This window comes from Bos taurus, chromosome 17 (genome assembly GCF_002263795.3).
Source record: "Bos taurus isolate L1 Dominette 01449 registration number 42190680 breed Hereford chromosome 17, ARS-UCD2.0, whole genome shotgun sequence".
Classification (NCBI taxonomy): Eukaryota; Metazoa; Chordata; class Mammalia; order Artiodactyla; family Bovidae; genus Bos; species Bos taurus.
Window position 1 is genome coordinate 5,315,625 of NC_037344.1, and position 19,325 is coordinate 5,334,949.

Genomic DNA, 19,325 nt, shown 5'->3' on the forward strand with positions numbered 1-19,325 from the left:
AGTAACATTTCTTTTTAAAAGGAAGTTTCCTTTGAAGTAAGTTAATTGTTTATTTAGAAGACCAACTTTTGTTGAGTACATGTACATATTGTTTCTGAGGGTAAGAATTAGTTTAAGAGCCAGTAAGGAGATTAAAAAAAAATAATAATATGTAGAATATAACTTCGAAGAGAAGACCCAGGATATACATTTTCATAAAATTTTAGGTTATCTTATTTATGTTTTAAAGAGAAAGACCTTATGCTGACTTAATTTCCTTTTTTTCTGACTTAATGTCTTAATTAAAAAGGTAAACATTTATTTAAAAAATGATACTAATCTTATTTATGTTTTAAAGAGAAAGACCTTAGGCTGACTTAATTTCCTTTTTTTCTGACTTAATGTCTTAATTAAAAAGGTAAACATTTATTTAAAAAATGATACTACTTTATGCATCATTTAGAATCATTTTTCTAACATAAGTCATTTATTACCATAGCAGAAAGTATTAAAATGTAGTAAGTCAAGATGTTATTTCCTTTTTCCTGAAGAAACTTTCTAAGTGCTTAAATAACTCAAGGGACACAGTTTACTTGTAATAAAGAACATTAATGGGGAGGGTAGGAGTTAATTAACTAGACCCTTAATAATGGGCCTTTCTACTCCAAAGAATCTCATAATTGCCTCGGAAGCTAGTTTTGTAGCAAGTTGCAAGATGAAATATCTAGACTTGTGTGTAGTAGTCATTCTAAGAAAAATGTTGCCTTCAGGCAAACTTTGATGCCTTTTATTATATAAAATACGTTTTTAATGACACGCAGTATACACTGTAAAGATGAGTTTGGAAGTGGAAGTCCAGTGCCTCCTGTTTACTCAAAATTAAATGAACACGTAATTATAAGACTCTCCAATGAGCAGAGTTTTTGTTTTCTTTGGAGAAATAGAACTGTTTAGCCAGACTTTATATACTGAGTTTGTTAATCATAGAAAGATACTCTCAGGAGTACTAAGGACTGACAGTGTATGGTAATTTTTTTTAAAGACTGTGTTTTAAATGAATGGGATGGAAAAGCATAGGGAATATTTATATTAAATGTTAATATAAGAAATATGCAGGTTGAAATATAACTTATTACATAATTTCTGCAAATGCTGGTATGTTCCAAACTGGTTTACCTTTCTGTAAATTGCCCTCAAAGACTCTCTCATTCTTCCCTCTACAACTGCCCATCTTGGACTGTCCAAGCTACTTGACAAATCTGATCAGCCTATGCCAGGACTGCGATAGGGCAGCAGTTAGTGAACATAGACTGCTTGGCTTCTGTTGGGAGGACCAGATGAAAATACATTCCATTTTCAAAATGTTTCTGAAAGGATTCATTTGCAGAAATGATGCTTGCCGTTTAAAACTTCAAATATGCAGGTTTTACAAAATGTAGAAATAACCTCCTGAAAGTTTGAAAGGGGAGAGGGGGGCTGTGGCGTGGGGGCGGTCTCCTTGACTGCCCACCTCCTCCCTCTGCTCAGCGCGCTGTGTGCTTACGGGTTCCCTGGAGCGGATCACCATATAATTGATGTGCAGTCTGCATTGCTGAATCCTGGACTGCACCATTCTGTGTTCAAGGGAAGATGTAATCTGATCCCTCTGCTGCTGAGGGAGGAATCTCTCCAGTCCAGGCTTTGACAGGGCAGAGTCTCCTCCAATAATCTTCTCGGTTCTCTCTCATTATTCCCTCGAGTTCTCCTCAGTCAAGCTGCATGTATGTATGTGTGTCCCGAGAAGCGGTTTGATACTGAGCTGCATTTGCCTCTACTGTGGAGTTTTGTTGCCGGTTCTGCTTCCTAATCTTCCTTTTCTGACGTGCCTGAGCATGTCCACATTAGAATCTGTGACATACCTACCTGAAAAAGGTTTATATTGTCAGAGACTGCCAAGCAGCCGGACACACGGGGGCACAGAATCACTGAAGGGGAAAAATCCAGAAAATATGGGTTTCTACGGCACACTAAAAATGATTTTTTACAAAGTAAGTAAGCTGTTTTCTTCCTGTGTTGTATGATTGTGTGTGTGTGTGTGTATGCCTGCCTGAGAAGGAAAATCTGTATCATCAGAGATGGCTGCAGTATCCTCTAATTTTGGTGGGTGGCTGGATATCTGGTATTCTGTTTTATATCATGAATGTAAGCAAATAATGGAAAGACAACGTGAGCTGAAAAAAGCTTTACATTTAAAATAAAATGAGTATTTTAATCTGAGAATTTTTCCTCTAAAAATATATTCGTACTTTAGAAACGTGGCTCTGTTAAATGCTGACCTGGAAATACTCTACCCTTAGTTAGCTTTCAGTGAACCTTTTTGCCTTTAATTTTTCTATGCCTTGTATCTAGGGTGGGTTTTTTTTTTTTTTTTTTCCTTTAGTTGCCTCTCTTACTAGAATATTAGGGATTTATGTTTAAAGAGATTTTACTGACTTTCTGCATCCCTTCAAAATTGCAGAATTAATTTTTGGTTCTAAAGTCAGTATTTTTAGTAAACAATATAATAAAAAAGACTTACATAGTCATACAGAAAGTGCTTTATTTTATCAAATATTCTAAATTTGAAAATCGTTTCTCAGTGGTTCCCTTGAAATGAATTTCGGGCATTTTTATTCACTGAAGGATTTCTAAGATGGAAATAAAGTTTGCCTTTAGTGGCAAATGGCATTTGCACCAATGTATTTACAAGATATCCCGGAAGTTCTGAAAGCCAGTATTCCTAACTTAATTACAATGAATATCAAAATTTATCAACATAATTTTGAAAATGAGGATCCATAGAAGTTATAAAAAATAGATTTTTAAGGTAATCTGTACTGACCTTCCTGATGAATAAATTTTTGTGTGTGTGTGTATGTCTATAATTTATATACGTGTAAACACGTGGCTACCCCTATGTATTGAAGCATTTATTTTTGCTTTTTATTAAAATTATTTGGAGAAAGAAAATAATGGGTTTTGAGAGGAGTCACTTTAGAACAATGTTATAAGTACAGAAACTTCTGAAGGGCTGAAATAAGACCAGTTCCATTTCCTTCAGTCGGTATTTTTGTGAACTAAGGTATAAATTGGGGATGAGCTTGTCATACCCTCATGTCTTGCCTCTAACATTGTAAAATAATCCCTGTGTTCTAGAAGACTTTCTTCATGATGATAAAAACACAGTTTTTATTATCTAGGATATGATTCAAAAAGATTTTTAGAGTCTTATTGGTTCTTTTTAGTATTTACAGTGTAGCATGCTGTGTTATGTTCCCATGTGAAGCAGTAGGTAAGAAAATAAGGCTACTGCAAAGCAGGGGTTTTCACCTTATTATAAAATTGAGGATAACTTTCTATCACTCTGGGGATCCCCCGCTTCCCGTCATTTTCAGTAGTATAGTAATTAATTAGCAAGCACAAATCTTAGGATTACTAAAATATAAGTTGTTGAATCTCATCAGATCCTATTTTATATAGTTTTATAACATATCTATAGTAAGATGACCTCCATTAACCAACAGGAAAATATAAAAAGATATTTCAATATTGATGACAATGTAATTCTGAATATATTTACAGTATTACATATCTATGTAGCATAATGAAATACTTTAAAACTACAAATGTTGGATATACCTTACAAAGATGCATAACTCATTCTTTTAAAATCTTTCTGTTTTTCTTGTTGGTTTTCAAGTTAGACTGTTTTGTCCTGAGTATCTATAATATATAGTCAGTAGAGCTGTATATTCTGTGTGAATATCAACGGATGGTTTTTCCTACCTTTCCTGTGTGATCTCTAGATTTCCCTCTTACTATGGATTTACTTTCTGTACTGTCCTCATTGCCCACAGTCATTTTTTATGCCTTATCATAATTACTTTTCAAGAGCATTCTATTTACATTATTCTCTTTCCCCTTCTGTAATAATGTGTTTTAAATCACTGACTGTTACTTCCATTCTAATTTTGAAATTAAATATCTTTTAAAGGAAAATGAAAATCACTAAGAACAGCATGTTGAATAAGGTTCTTTTCTGTGTGGGTTAACTTGACATATTCCCGTGTATTGGTCCTTAAACCAGAAAATATGAAAGGTATATTACTCTCAAGGAATATGTACGATGGGTTTCAATTTTTAAATCACCGTACCCTATTCTGCACAAATATTAGGAGGAGAAATTCACTTCTCCAGTCTTGTAAAGAGTAAAACAAAGTAGAAATAATAGAAGAAACATTTATTTTCTATATGAATTAGCTATGCCTAATTAATTTTGCAGACATACGAAAATTTAAGGGCTTTTTCTTTTCAGTATTACTGATGCTAACATTAAGATTTAATAATTGGACAGGTGATTTTTTTTTTAACATATCTCATTTGTTTTACCTTATAGATGAAAAGAAAGTTGGACCATGGTTCTGAGGTCCGCTCTTTTTCTTTGGGAAAGAAACCATGCAAAGTCTCAGAATATACAAGGTAATATTAAGTATAATTTGATTCTCTCCCTATTCTTATGTTTCTTTAAAGAGTTGATGATTCTGGAAAGCTTTCATTCACTTTATTCTCATAGAGTTATAATGTCACTAGTACTGTTGACTATTTAGCACATTTTCCCATCACTGAAAATTGGGAAACATACACTTTAAATAAGGAGAAGAATGACTACCACTGTGGGTACACATTTTGTTACTAATACATTGAAGTAAGACACACGCAGAAGTTCTCTTATCAACAAAAGTTTTAAATTATAATTTTGAAGAAATTCTTAAAAAGTAAGTCCCGATATATGGATATGAGCAAATGTATCTTGTTTCTATAGCAACAGCTGTTCGAGGGTAGATAGATATATATGGGTAACTGAAGATACATTTAGTAGCAGTGAAGTAGACCTCACAATTACTAACTAAATCTTATTTCATGAGATTACTATGTTAGAAACCGCCCTTTATTTGCTTTGTAAGCCTTATGTTTTTAACACATACATTTCTACACCAGTAGAATAGTTTCCATAACAACTAAATACAATTGTAGTCTTGTTTCCTGCACCATTCCATCATTTTTGGATTTTGCATCAGTATAAAACTTTTCCTCTCTCACACTAATTAGGCTAACTTAAGCACAGTATCTATTACTCAGCCAATTAAAAATGGCTTTGTATGTCATTTGGAATGTGGTGTTTTAACATTTAAATGACAAAAGCATCCTAAGGGCTTTTTATGAGTCTTGTTGGCTCATATTTGTCACTTCAAATGATTGAAAATTAGATATAGAAACCATAAGAACTTCGTGATGGTGACATTTCTTTTTTTCCCCCTCAAAATTTTTATTTAGAGTTATTCTTTAAAATGCAATAAAATTAACATTACTCAGACTTGTGATTGAACATTGTTACAGATTGCATCTCTTTTCTTCCAGGGAACAGTTTATACTTTTATTTCATTCAGTTCTGGAAAATATTCCTTTCAGATGCCTTTTGTTGAAATTTAGAAATCATGATAATTAGAACAGTTTTATATACCAAAAATGCAAAAATGATACAGAAGAGAGCAATAAGGCTATTTCTTGCTTATTCAGAAAATGCTTTTTGTTGTGATTTTCCTATGTTAACTGTCCCCCTCTCTTACTTATGCTTTGCCTTCTGACAATTTCACTGTGTTTTGGCACTTTCACCAGAGGGTGTGGAGTGATAGGTGAAACTGTTCACTTCATTTTTGCTTTTTTCTATTGGTCTTGGTAAACTGTTATTTGGATGAGAATGCTGAGTTTAAATGTTTAAAGTAAGCTATTTTTTTAGTGTACAGATTTCAGTTAACCATATAATTTTGGTCTTCTATTAATAAGACCAATACCGGGGCAGAAGTGTTAAATGGTTCAGTTGTTTTTAAGGCCATTTATAAATGAATGCTGAATTTTTACCATAGAACACGTTTTAGTAAAGTTTTTCTTCCGTCGCTCACTTTTTTCTATTAAGAAAGTACCTGCAAAGGCGAAAGTTTTATTTTTAACCTTTTAACAGTCTTACTAAAGAAAACCAGACAGCATATTGATTGCCATGTCTTTTTAGAGACTTGGTCAGTGTATATTTGATGTTCTTTAATTTTGTTGAAAGATTTTCTAATAATAAAATGAGACTATGATTTTTCATTATTTTTATTAGAAAATTTAAGTTATAATCACATTCTATTTCATTTCAGAGGAGAAAATAGAGCTTACCTTTAAAATTTGATGGAAGAAAAAATAGATTTAATTGTTTTATGTAAGAGACCATCTTCGATGAATAAGGTTAAAAGATTTAAAAGTGGTAGATATGAAGATTTTTCTGTATTTTTCTGGTGACAGATGCATTTTTAAGCAAAATAATGAGGCTATGCTAGATAGAAAAGAATTGGGGTTACTTCATTAGTAATTTTTCAGACCTTAGTAGTTAACTGTCAGGATACAATTTATATGTTCTTTGGATTTTAAACACTGTACTGTCTTAGCTCAATAAACTGAAGATTACTTTGCAAATGTAATTTTGTTAATTGAATCTTCCTGTTCCTTTTTTCCACACGTCTCTAAAATAGAGTATTTACTTATTTTATTAGTTGGCAGAATTAATTGAATTTCAGATTTGTGGTGTGTGTGTGTGTGTTTACTGTCTCAGAATTTAAATTATTGGATAAAAGTATTTTGATGATCTCATTTCACTTAATTTTGCTTATAATATAATATGTGCTCACTACCTACCTATTTGAGTAAATACATTTCTAATCAAGGCTCACTCTTATACTATCTGCTGCTGCTACTGCTAAGTCACTTCAGTCATGTCCAACTCTGTGCGACCCCATAGACGGCAGCCCACCAGGCACCCCCATCCCTGGGATTCTCCAGGCAAGAACACTGGAGTGGGTTGCCATTTCCTTCTCCTTATACTATCTAGACTAAGCTTAATAATAACAATAGAAAATTAGAGAAGCATAGACAAATACAAAATAATTTAGAGGGCATCAGGGGCAAACTTAAGGAATAATGTTACCAGTGAAATGTCTAAAGCCTTTGAACGTACTACTACTTAACCATATTTTAGAGCATTAATAAGTCTTACACACCTTTTTATGAAAGAAATTTAAACTTTTGTTTAATAATGTTCTAAAGACCAGTCATAGGACAAGTGGAACCTGAATCTTCTAAGAAAGTATTTTAACATTATTTGTATGTTATCAACAACTTGAAGTTTTGCCATAGAGATTCTACCATTTGGTTGCAATTAGCTGTGCTGGGATAAAAACAGCTGGTTATGTAGGAGGGAGGAAACCTACCTAAGAATAGCAGGATAGGTTTTGTGTATCCTTGCTTTCTGGGAATAAGCAAGTAAAAATAATAATTTGATGTTTGAAATATACCGTATCATCTCATTCTTATTTGAGCCCATAATTCTTAATAAACATCTGTCTTTGCTTCCACCCTTGTATTTTTGTAGTACCACTGGGCTTGTACCATGTTCAGCAACACCAACAACTTTTGGAGACCTGAGAGCAGCCAATGGTCAAGGGCAACAACGACGCCGAATTACATCTGTGCAACCACCTACAGGCCTCCAGGAATGGCTGAAAATGTTTCAGGTGACATGTCTAAACACAGTACTTGAAATGCTTCACTTAGTTGCTGTGACAATAAGGGATTATTCAGCCATGAAAAGGAACATGCTACACCATGGATGACCCCTCAAAACCATATGCGAAGTGAAGGAAGTCAGACACAAAAGGCCACATGATGTGTGCTTATATGAAATATCTAGAACAGACAGATCCATGGGAGACAGAAGGTAGATTAGTTAGTGATCGCTAGGTGATGTTTGGAGGGTAGACTGCCAGTAGGCACTGGGCTTCTTTCAGGGGTGATGGAAGTGATCTGGAATCGGACAGTGGTGATGGTTACACAAGATGGATGTGTGGGGAGCTATTGAAGTGTACATTTAAATGGTGAATTTTATGTTTGTGAAGTATATCTCAATTAAAAAATGCTATTAAATACAAGGGAACTCACTTTAAATTTTAACTGTGTTAATCAAGAGGGTCCAATCCTTATTTTGTGTAAAGTGTCCATTTGCACTGTTCATTGCTTTCTAGATAATAAGGTATTTCATTTCTCTTTTGTGTTTGGATTTCTGGTGTTAATGAATGTACTTGTTTTCTAAACAGCATGGTTTGGAAGTTAAGCAGTTAGGAGTATTAGTCACTGGTAGTAACTTATCCATCACCGTTACCCTCATAGCCTCCAAGAGCTGATGCAGCTTTTCTCCATAGATGCCATGCTTGTGTGTAGCTTATTGTGCTCAGAATTCTGATTGCTGTATTTTACTAGCATATAAAGTTTGGGGAAGTTTACTAGGAAGATTGGTTACAACCAAACCTTGAATCTTAGGAATTTTTTAACTCATGATAGTGATATTGAGTTAATTTATCTCTTCTTCTAGTGAGATAATGCATAGAAATCAAGTATTTAGCAAAGTAGTTGGTATGGATTAAACATTCTTTGTAAATAGTAAATAATATAAAGTATGTAAAGTGAAGGTATCCCTGATTATACTCACCATACTAGTGTAAATGAATATATTTCCTTACGTCTGACTGTTTGATTGATGGTATTTTCTGAATCCTAGGGGAATAATGGTTGAAAAAGAAGATACTTTATGGATTTTATTTATTTCTGATTTTTAAGTGCCTATTTATTTATGTAAATCCCAATATTTTAAATACTTGAGCAAATACTGAATGTCCCAGTTTTTTTCTTCTGTAGCTGGAATATGTACTTGAAGCAATGTTTCTTTAAAATGGATTTTTAAAATTGTTTTCTACTCTTCAGGTAATTTCAGAGAAACTAGAATAACCTTTTTTTATTCTAGTTGATAACTGAAAGGTTAGAACAGCACTTCTCAACAGGGGGCAAATTTTCCTGTGCTTGAAACATTTTTAGCCGTTGCAGCCGAGGTTGGGGTGCAGGACACAGCTGGCATCTGATGGGTGGGGTCAGTGTGAAGGACAGCCACCCTCAACACAGAGTAATCTAGCCCAGAATAGCAGCTACTGAACTTGAGAATCTATGGCTTCGAGGCATGAAAGTTGCACTTTACTGTTAAGATGTTATGAACCACTACAATTACAAAGCTTTTTGTTTTGTTTTCATAGTCATTTGTTAATTAAACTTACCTTTCATAAGAATTATTCTCTCCCCTCATCTAAGTTCTTTTACCTTAGGTTCATGATTTATTTATTTTAATCTTTTCCTAAACATGCCCTCAGAATTCTAAATTTTTTTGTCTCATTCTTTTAAAAAGAGGTGTATCCACCCCCTTCCCCCCCATTAGAGGTGAAAAAGAACTCAGACACTTATAATGCCTTAAAGAAATGCTTTAACAGTTATATCATCTCTGATTGAGCCCAGGAGACAGAACATGAGTGTGCATTGTCATGCTTACACTCACATACAGTGTGAGCAGTACAACACTCGAGAACATGGTGTTCATGTGATTTTATAGGAAAGTCCCAACACGATGGGAAATTACACTGTCAGTAACAGTTTCATCATCAGTGTAGACGCCCTGCAGAGTATTTACTTTATATGCAAAGCTTATCAGAAGGGAGTCTAGACTGTAACTTATTTTGTATGTAGTATGGGCCTTTTCCCCCCCAGTGTTTCAGAGTTCCAGAATATTCTTTGCTAGCTATGTAGTTTTTACCAATTTTAAGAGAACACTCTCAAATGCTGATCTATATAGTAGGGAGCTTTTGTGCTCTATTTTGCACTGAGGGTGTTTTAGGGAATCCTTTGTTCAGTGTTTGCTTATTTAGCTCACTCATGCTTTTCTTAATGAAATGTCGTCATGTTACCATGAGGTCATCAGATCTGAGATACCATAGATTATTAGATGCATCCCAACTTCAGAAATGTTAATTGTAAATTAAAAAAAAAAAAAAAAAACTTGTCTGAATCAATGGTATTTAGTAAACTAACATATAGAATTATCCCTGAAGGCTTAATACTATATTTTTTTCACATAACTATTCTGTAGTAAAAAAATTTACTAGCAGCAGAAGGTCAGCTAGATAGATAGATCAAGACCTTAATCCTTTGAGTACGTTGTCTGCCTGACACACCCATGGCCTCATTGTGGTGCCTCATGCCTTTTATTTTCAGGGCTGGTGCCAGAGTAACTAGGAATGAATCACTTGCCTAAAGGCTTGCAGTGCTGTAATGCTTAACTTGGAGAGAGATAATTTCATAGTAAAGTGGGGGAGTCGTGAGTTGACCTATGTAGTATAGTTGAAGGATAATTAAACTGGCTTGATTTCTACAGATGTGCTGTGGGGCATTTAATGAGGCCTTTTCCGTGGCATAACAAGCAAAATGGGAGAACTTGTCCCCTTACTGTTCTGCTATTGCTCCTAAGACAGTGATACAGCATTGTTTTGGTCCAGCTCCATCTATTCTGACAAAGTACTCTGTACTCAATTTATAAATTGAATAAGAACAAATGATACACCATTTTAGATAAAAGGACATTGAAACAGAATGCCACTCTAAAATAGAAGTGCCAATTAGAAACAAAAGTAAAAAAGTCCAAAAATTTTGTACTGTTTGAATTTTCAGTTGCCATTAATTCTTTTTTTTTTTTGGCAACACCAGATTGATGCTTTCAGATTGTTAATTTGGGAGCAGAGGATTGGCCATTTTTTTGTTTCATGTCATTTGAGTGTTAATATATAGTTTTTCAGTTGCAGATGTTAGACTAGGTAAAGGTATATTAACATTCTCTAAAATTGATATTCAGAAGTATCCTGATATAATGAGAAGCACTTCGACTTAGAAGGAGAAGCTTTTAGTACCAATTCTGGATTTGCCTCTTAATAACTGGGTAATTTCATTGATATTATGTAACCACTCTTGGCATTGTTCTTATCCTCCGTGAAACAGATACAACACTAAAAAGTTGTCAAAGGAGAGAAAATGTGTAAATGTGCTTAAAGCTATACTTGAAAATACAGTAGGAACTCAATAAGAGAAGTATCCTTTGTGAGCCTCAGTTTTCTCAGGCCTGAGAAGAGGCTGTTAACACTAGCTTCACACCAATGTCATCAGATTAACAGTATCAGCATTATTTTAGTCAAAGCATATTTGTATTGTATTAAAGCTATATGTACTTCGAAAATACCCGTTACACTCCTTAATATGTTTTCAATAATAAAACAGAAAATACTTCTGTGTTTTGAAATTAAAAGTGGAGTAAAAACTACTCTTTTGGAGGACTTAGGTTTTATGGGAACACTTAGAAATCGTACATGTTTTCTAACTTATTTGGATCTCTTTTATTTGCTAATCAACAAAATATTAAAACAGAATAGTGCCAGAAGTAAATGAATACAGAACTGCTTTGCTGTTGTATTTGAAACTGTCCAATCAAGAAGCCCTGTTAGGTGAGAAAGAGTGGAAGAAGGTCATGTATGTAGCCAGAGAGGACTAAGGGAAAATGTTTCTGTCTAACATCTTGAAGACTTCTATGTAAAAGTAGAATCAGACTGATTATTGGTTTCTTCAGCAAACAAAACCTGGATCATATTCTTTGAGTTGGATTTTGATGTAAATTTGAACTTAACAATTAGAACTGACCCAGAGAAGAATAGAGATACTAAGTATTCTAGTCCTGAAACTGTTCAAACAGACTAGATAACCATCTTCTGGAGGTACTAGAGAAGGGAGTTCTTCATCACATGAAATTTAGGCGCTGGACTGCCTAAAAGCATAGAATATGTATATCTGAATGAGATGCTGCCAAGGATCATCCCCACTGATGACCACTGCTCGCTTGTGAATCGCCCGCATCACTACTGGAGACGTTGGTTATTTAAAACATAACATGCCCTCAGCCCCACCTTGACCACCTCTTGGATGGTGCATTGGAGGACTCCCTGATTTTTGCAACACTCAGCCAGCACCTGGGAACCACTGGTCTGGCCAAGCCCTTCATTATACATAAGGTGGGGTCTCTGAGACGCAGACTAATTAAGGGGCTTCCCTGAAACTAAGCCCCTGATTATAGTTCAGGGCTCCTTCTACTCTTCTCTACTACTTTCGTGTACTCTCTAATTACCTGAAATCAAATAATACTTTCATGGGGAATTTTCAAGTCTGCATTTTAATTTTGTACACAAATTAAATTCTGTTTATCTTGATCCTTTCTGAATTTGGAATGTTTTTCCTATCCCTTTCAATATGTTTCCACTAATTTTGCCATGTGAGACCAAAGGAAAATGCTTTTTTCTTTATAAGAACAGCTACTTTTCAGAGCAGAAATAAATTAATTATCAGAACTAAGGCCTACAGAAGTAAATTCAGTTCAGTTCAGTTGCTCAGTCATGTCCAACTCTTTGCAACTACCCTGCAGCACACCAGGCCTCCCTGTCCATCACCAACTCCTGGAGTCCACCCAAACTCATGTCCATCAAGTCAGTAATGCCATCCAACCACCTCATCCTCTGTCATCCCCTTCTCCTCCTGCCTTCAATTTTTCCCAGCATCAGGGTCTTTTCAGATGAGTCAGCTCTTCGCATCAGGTGGTCAAAGTACTGGAGTTTCAGCTTCAGCATCAGTCCTTTCAATGAATATTCAGGACTGATTTCCTTTAGGATTGGCGCATTGGATCTCCTTGCAGGCCAAGGGACTCTCAAGAGTCTTCTCCAACACCACAGTTCAAAAGCATCAATTCTTTGGCGCTCAGCTTTCTTTATAGTCCAACTCTCACATCCACATGACCACTGGAAGAACCATAGCTTTGACTAGAAGGACCTTTGTCAGCAAAGTAACAGCTCTACTTTTTAATATGCTGTCTAGGTTGGTCATAACTTTTCTTCCAAGTAACAAGCATCTTTAATTTCATGGTTGCAGTCACCATCTGCAGTGATTTGGAACCCCAAAAATAAAGTCTGTCACTGTTTCCCATCTATTTGTCATGAAGTGATGGGACCAGATGCCATGATCTTCGTTTTCTGAATGTTGAGTTTTAAGCCAACTTTTTCATGCTCCTCTTTGACTTTCATCAAGAGCCTCTTTAGTTCTTCTTTGCTTTCTGCCATAAGTGTGATATCATCTGCATATCTGAGATATTTCTCCTCACAGTCTTGATTCCAGCTTGTGTTTCATCCAGCCCAGCATTTCTCATGATTTATTCTGCATATAAGTTAAATAAGCAGGGTGACAATATACAGCCTTGACATATTCCTTTCCCGATTTGGAACCAGTTTGTTGTTCCATGTCCAGTTCTAATTGTTGCTTCTTGACCTGCATAAAGTTTTCTCAGGAGGCAGGTCAAGTGGTCTGGTATTCCCATCTTTTGAAGAATTTCCACAGTTTGTTCTTGTCCACACAGTCAAAGGCTTTGGTGTAGTCAGTAAAGCAGAAATAGGTGTTTTTCTGGAACTCTCTTGCTTTTTCCATGATCCAACGGATGTTGGCAATATGATCTCTGGTTCCTCTGCCTCTTCTAAATCCACCTTGAACATCTGGAAGTTCATGGTTCACATACTGTAGAAGCCTGGCTTAGAGAATTTTGAGCATTGCTTTGCTAGCATGTGAGATGAGTGCAGTTGTGTGGTAGTTTGAATATCCGTTGGCATTGTTCTTCTTTGGGATTGGAATGAAAACTGACCTTTTCCAGTCCTGTGGCCACTGCTGAGTGTTTCAAATTTGCTAGCATATTGAGTGCAGCACTTTAAGAGTATCATCTTTCAGGATTTGGAATAGCTCAATTGGAATTTCATCACCTCCACTAGCTTTGTTTGCAGTGACGTTTCCTAAGGCCCACTTGACTTCGCGTTCCAGGATATCTGGCTCTAGGTGAGTGATCATACCATTGTGATTATCTGGGTCATGAAGATCTTTTCTGTGTAGTTCTTCTGTGTATTCTTGCCACCTCTTCTTTATATCTTCTGCTTCTGTTAGGTCCATACCATTTCTGTCCCTTATTGTGCCCATCTTGCATGAAATGTTCCCATGGCATCTCTAATTTTCTTGAAGAGATCTCTAGTGTTTCCCATTCTATTGTTTTCCTCTATTTCTTTGCATTGATCACTGAGGAAGGCTTTCTTATCTCTCCTTGCTATTCTTTGGAACTCTGCATTCAAATGGGTATATCTTTACTTTTCTCCTTTACCTTTTGCTTCTCTTCTTTTCACAGCTATTTGTAAGGCCTCCTCAGACAACCATTTTGCCTTTTTGCATATCTTTACCTTGGGGATGGTCTTGATTCCTGCCTCCTATACAATGTCATGAACCTCCATCCAGAGTTCTTCAGGCACTGTGTCTATCAGATCTAATTCCTTGAATCTATTTGTCACTTCCACTGTATAATCATAAGGGATTTGATTTAGGTCATACCCGAATGGTCTAGTGGTTTTCCCTACTTTCTTCAATTTAAGTCTGAATTTGACAATAAGGAGTTCATCATGTGAGCCACAGTCAGCTCCCAGTCTTGTTTTTGCTGACTGTATAGAGCTCTCCATTTTTGGCTGCAAAGAATATAATCAGTCTGATTTCTGTGTTGACCATCTGGTGAAGTCAGTGTGTAGAATCTTCTCTTGTTTTGTTGGAAGAGGGTGTTTGCTATGACCAGTGAGTTCTCTTGGCAAAGCTCTAGCAGAGGTACATTATAACCTAATTCAATTCAGTCAGTTCAGTTGCTCAGTCATGTCCAACTCTTTGCAACCCCATGGACCACAGCACGTCAGGCCTCCCTGTCCATCACCAGCTCCTGGAGTTTACTCAAACCTGTGTCCATTGAGTCGGTGATGCCATCCAACCATCTCATCCTCTGTCATCCCCTTCTCCTCCTGCCTTCAATCTTTCCTAGCATCAACGTCTTTTCAAATGAGTCAGCTCTTCGCATCAGGTGGCCAAAGTACTGGAGTTTCAGCTTCAACATCAGTCCTTCATCCAATGAACACTCAGGACTGATCTCCTTTAGGATAGGCTGGTTGGATCTCCTTGCAGTCCAAGGGTCTCTCAAGAGTCTTCTCCAATACCAGTTTGAAAGCATCAGTTCTTTGGCACTCAGCTTTCTTTATCGTCCATCTCTTACATCCATATGTGACTACTGGAAAAACCATAGCCTTAACTAGATGGACCTTTGTTGGCAAAGTAATGTCTCTGCTTTTTAATATGCAGTCTAGATTGGTCATAACTTTCCTTCCAAGGAATCAGATCAGATCAGATCAGTCGCTCAGTCGTGTCTGACTCTGAGACTCCATGAATCGCAGCACTCCAGGCCTTCCTGTCCATCACCAATTCCCGGAGTTCACCCAGACTCACGTCCATCGAGTCAGTGATGCCATCCAGCCATCTCATCCTCTGTCATCCCCTTCTCCTCCTGCCCCCAATCCCTCCCAGCATCAGAGTCTTTTCCAATGAGTCAACTCTTCGCATGAGGTGGCCAAAGTACTGGAGTTTCAGCTTTAGCATCATTCCTTCCAAAGAACACCCAGGGCTGATCTCCTTCAGAATGGACTGGTTGGATCTCCTTGCAGTCCAAGGGACTCTCAAGAGTCTTCTCCAACACAATAAGCATCTTTTAATTTAATGGCTGTAGTCACCATTCGCAATGATTTTGGAGCCTCAAAAAATAGTCAGCCACTGTTTCCACTATTTCCCCATCTATTTGCCATCAAGTGATGTGACTGGATGCCTAATTAGTGGCAATATCTTCTCCAAAATTACAGTTTCCTGATCCCCAATATCGTATTTTTTCCTCTAGACCTCATTAAAGATCCATGTAGGTTGTTGTTATTTTTTTAATATATTCATTAACTGCAAAGTTCTCATCCTTTCCTTGCTAGTAAACCACATATGTGTCAAAATTGGGAACCAATCTTGGAAGCAGACTAAACAAGCAAGTCCCAGTGATACAATCCGGTATACAGAATAGAAGCTTTCTGTGGAAAGAGTTTTGAGATAGCATTGGTGCAGTGTTTCCTGACTCTTTGGGGATTCATTCATTTATTCAACAAATATTTACAGAATAACTGTCAGGTGCTAGGCCCTAATTTGAATCTGGGATACAATAATGAATAAAATAAATAAAAACCCTTTTCTGAAAAACTTTAGTCAGGAAAGGGAGGGGGTTTCGAAATGGTTTGCAATTTTTGGGAAATTGCACAGAGAAGGTGTTATAGAAGGAAAGCATGTGGGTGCCTAGGGAAAGAATAGTCTAGGAATCAGGGCTCTGAAGCAGAACATGCTGGGTGTGTTTGAGGCACAGAAAGAGGATCTCTGGCTAAGGCAGAGCACACGTGGGAAGAGAGAGAAAATTAGAGCCTCGTGGACCACCCTGAGGACTTTGGTTTTTACTGTGAGTGAAGCGGGAGGGCTGCAAGCAGGAGAGTGAGTTGACGTTCAGCACTCTCACTCCAGCTGTTCTGTGGAGAATAGAACTAGGAGGGCAAAACAGGAGTAACCCAGGTACCACTGTAGTAATAGTCAGATTCTGGATATATTTTGCATTTTATGACTGTAGAATAGACTGATGGATCAGAGCTGTCTGATGGTGAGAGTGAGGGAGTTGAGGATGACTCCAGAGTTTTGGGCCAAACTAATTTAATAAGAACATTTTACTGAAATGAGGAGGATTGTGGTCTTGCATATTTGAAGAGCAAGATCATGGATATAGTCTCTATCACATACCCAAGAATATATGTTGAATAAGCAATTTTATATACAGGTCTGGAATTCAGGGAAGAAACCCAGGCTGGAGAGAGGAAATCTAGGGCCTGTGTAGTCCAGACCTTTGTTGGAACTGTCTAAGAGATGTGACTTAAGTAATTGGAAGGTTGAATATGTATGGTCCTTGAAAACAGTCTCATTTATTTGTAGCTTATAGCTTATGTTACTAATTCTTTGTTAGTAGTATCCGTTTCAGTAAAATGTCATAAAGTAACATCTGCTGAATGTATATGTAATTCAAATTGAAATATAATTTAAATTTTATATAACTTATCAAATATTTTAAAACAAATATTTTAAGTCTTAGAAGCATTTTGCTATATGGGCATTATTTTCACCATGGTCTTTGCTTTAAATATATATTTAAGGTCGTGGCACAGTTTCTAACATTTACCTAAGATCTGAATTAGTTATTTATCTTCTAATCTAGCTTTTATCATTGTATACTGCAGCCCCTAAAATCCTTGAAAAGATTATATATATATATATATATGTGTATATATATATATATATATTTTTGTTGTTGTTGTTGTTAGAGGCTTCCCTGGTAGCTCAGTGGTAAAGAACTTTGCAGGAGATGAGTGTTCAATCCCTGAGTCGGGAAGATCCCCTCGAGAAAGAAATGGCAACCCTCTCCAGTATTCTTGCCTGGAAAATTACATGGAGAGAAGAGCCTGGCGGGCTGCAGTCCACGGGGTGCAGGGAGTTGGACACGACTGAGTGTGCACATACGCACGCAGCACTTAGATACTGAGTGTTCATACCGCTCTTCTGTTCCTTTTTTACAAACAGTAAATAATACGTTAGCTGAAGGAAAGAAAAATATTAAACATGCGTAGTATATTAACAAGTCAGCAGTTATCTATTACCCAAAAAAGGCATGTTTTTATACTAGTGTCCATGAATCCTAATCATGTAGATAGAGAAGAACAGCATATTATAAGAACCGACCTCTTCCCGTGAGGAATGTAAATCAATAACTCAGAGTTTGTAGTACTGTTACTAAGTCACGGATGAGTGGCAATTGATCAGCATAAGTTTTGTCAAAGAGGTAATTTTTGAGCCAGGATTTGAAGCTGTGTGAGGAAAACAGAGTGAAATAAACTTCAAATTAACTACTTTTAACTGGTCAAATGGAAGAAAGAAAGTAAAAGTCACTCAGTAGCGTCCAGCTCTTTGCAGCCCCTAGACTATACAGTCCATGGAATTCTCCAGGCCAGAATACTGGAGTGGGTAGACTTTCCCTTCTCCAGGGCATTTTCCCAACCCAGGAATCAAACCCAGGTCTCCCACGTTACGGGGGTTCATTCCCAACTGAACCACCAGGGAAGCCCTTTAATTGGTCATGTATGTGCATATACACATATATGGATATTTTTAATTTCTATGTATAAATCTTCACCCTAACCAAAAAGGATACACAGTGAGTACTCAGGAGAATGTTCTGGGTATGTGTGTCAAGGTAAAAGGGAAAAATACAGCTTATTAGAGCTTCTGCTTCCTCATATTTGAAGGTAAAAATGGAGATACTCCCCAGAGTTTTTATGATTAAGTGAGATAATGTTTGTGACATTATTATGTAGTAGTACTGTGGAAGCACTACTGAAGTGTTTGCTAGTTATTAGTTTAGTCTACACTTTAAGATAGAAGAGAGAGGATTCATTGCAGATTCTGAAGGGGTAAATGTTTTAAGAAATACTTTAAAAAGGTGTTCAGTGACCTCAGAATATCTCAGTTTTCAACTGTTGTCTATTTCATATATGACAAAATCCTGGTTCCTAGTTTGAGCGAAAAATGGAATGTCAAAATCCAGATTTTTCTAGCTCCAAACCTCACATACTGTTCTCTCTTCTCCCATTTCCAAAATGGATATAATAATTCATAAAGGTACTATATCAACTTGCTCAAGAATGTTTTTTCGTTTAAGTGTTTCGGAGTTACTTAAATGTTTTCTTTGACTTTTGTGCGTGAGAGCCCTGACATTTTAAATGATTCACATGTCTGCCTGGGTTTTCCTTTTAAGAATCATGGCATTTCTGGGCAGGTGTTCCTCACTGAGGGGAAAGGAAAATTAAAGCAGCCCCCTTAGTATAGGTTAATGGAGCTCATATTTTTGAGGTATAATTGTTTTTGTTTTTCCATAATATATACTTTATTTCTTATTCTTTTTCATTTTAACCTTTCTTCATATTCTGATTTTACTGTTAAGTCAGCTGCCATTTACTGTTATTTGCTGTTTTTTATTTGAAATTATTTTCACATAGCAAATCAAAGCCCTTTTAATTTGTGGAAAATATGTGTCAGATGGGCATTCGAGCCAGTTATTAATTTTTCTCTAGTCGATGCTGCTAGTCTGCTCTCAGATGAGTGCCTTACTAAAACCATGAAGTTTTATGGTGCCCACTGGAAAGGAAGGGAAGAAAGGAAAATCATCTCTCAAAATTCTCTCTTTACTCAATAGCCCAAACCAATGTTTCTGAATAAAATTTTGATTTCTCAACCAGTATCTTGGTGGTAGATGAACATATCACAGTTATAATAATATGCAAAAGTATTTTTCTGTCAAGCTCAAAGCT

General features: G+C 36.3%; 1 protein-coding gene across 5 annotated transcripts in view; it reads left to right on the forward strand.

Moving 5' to 3' along the window:
- FBXW7 (F-box and WD repeat domain containing 7) overlaps positions 1-19,325 on the forward strand; it is a 224,502-nt gene that overhangs the window by 188,061 nt on the left and 17,116 nt on the right. For 4 of the 5 annotated variants that reach the window (XM_059876139.1, XM_059876140.1, XM_024977414.2 and 1 more), the window contains 2 exons: positions 4,394-4,476; positions 7,463-7,604. In XM_059876139.1, the coding sequence (XP_059732122.1) occupies positions 4,394-4,476; positions 7,463-7,604 (225 nt within the window). 5 annotated transcript variants of the gene reach the window in all.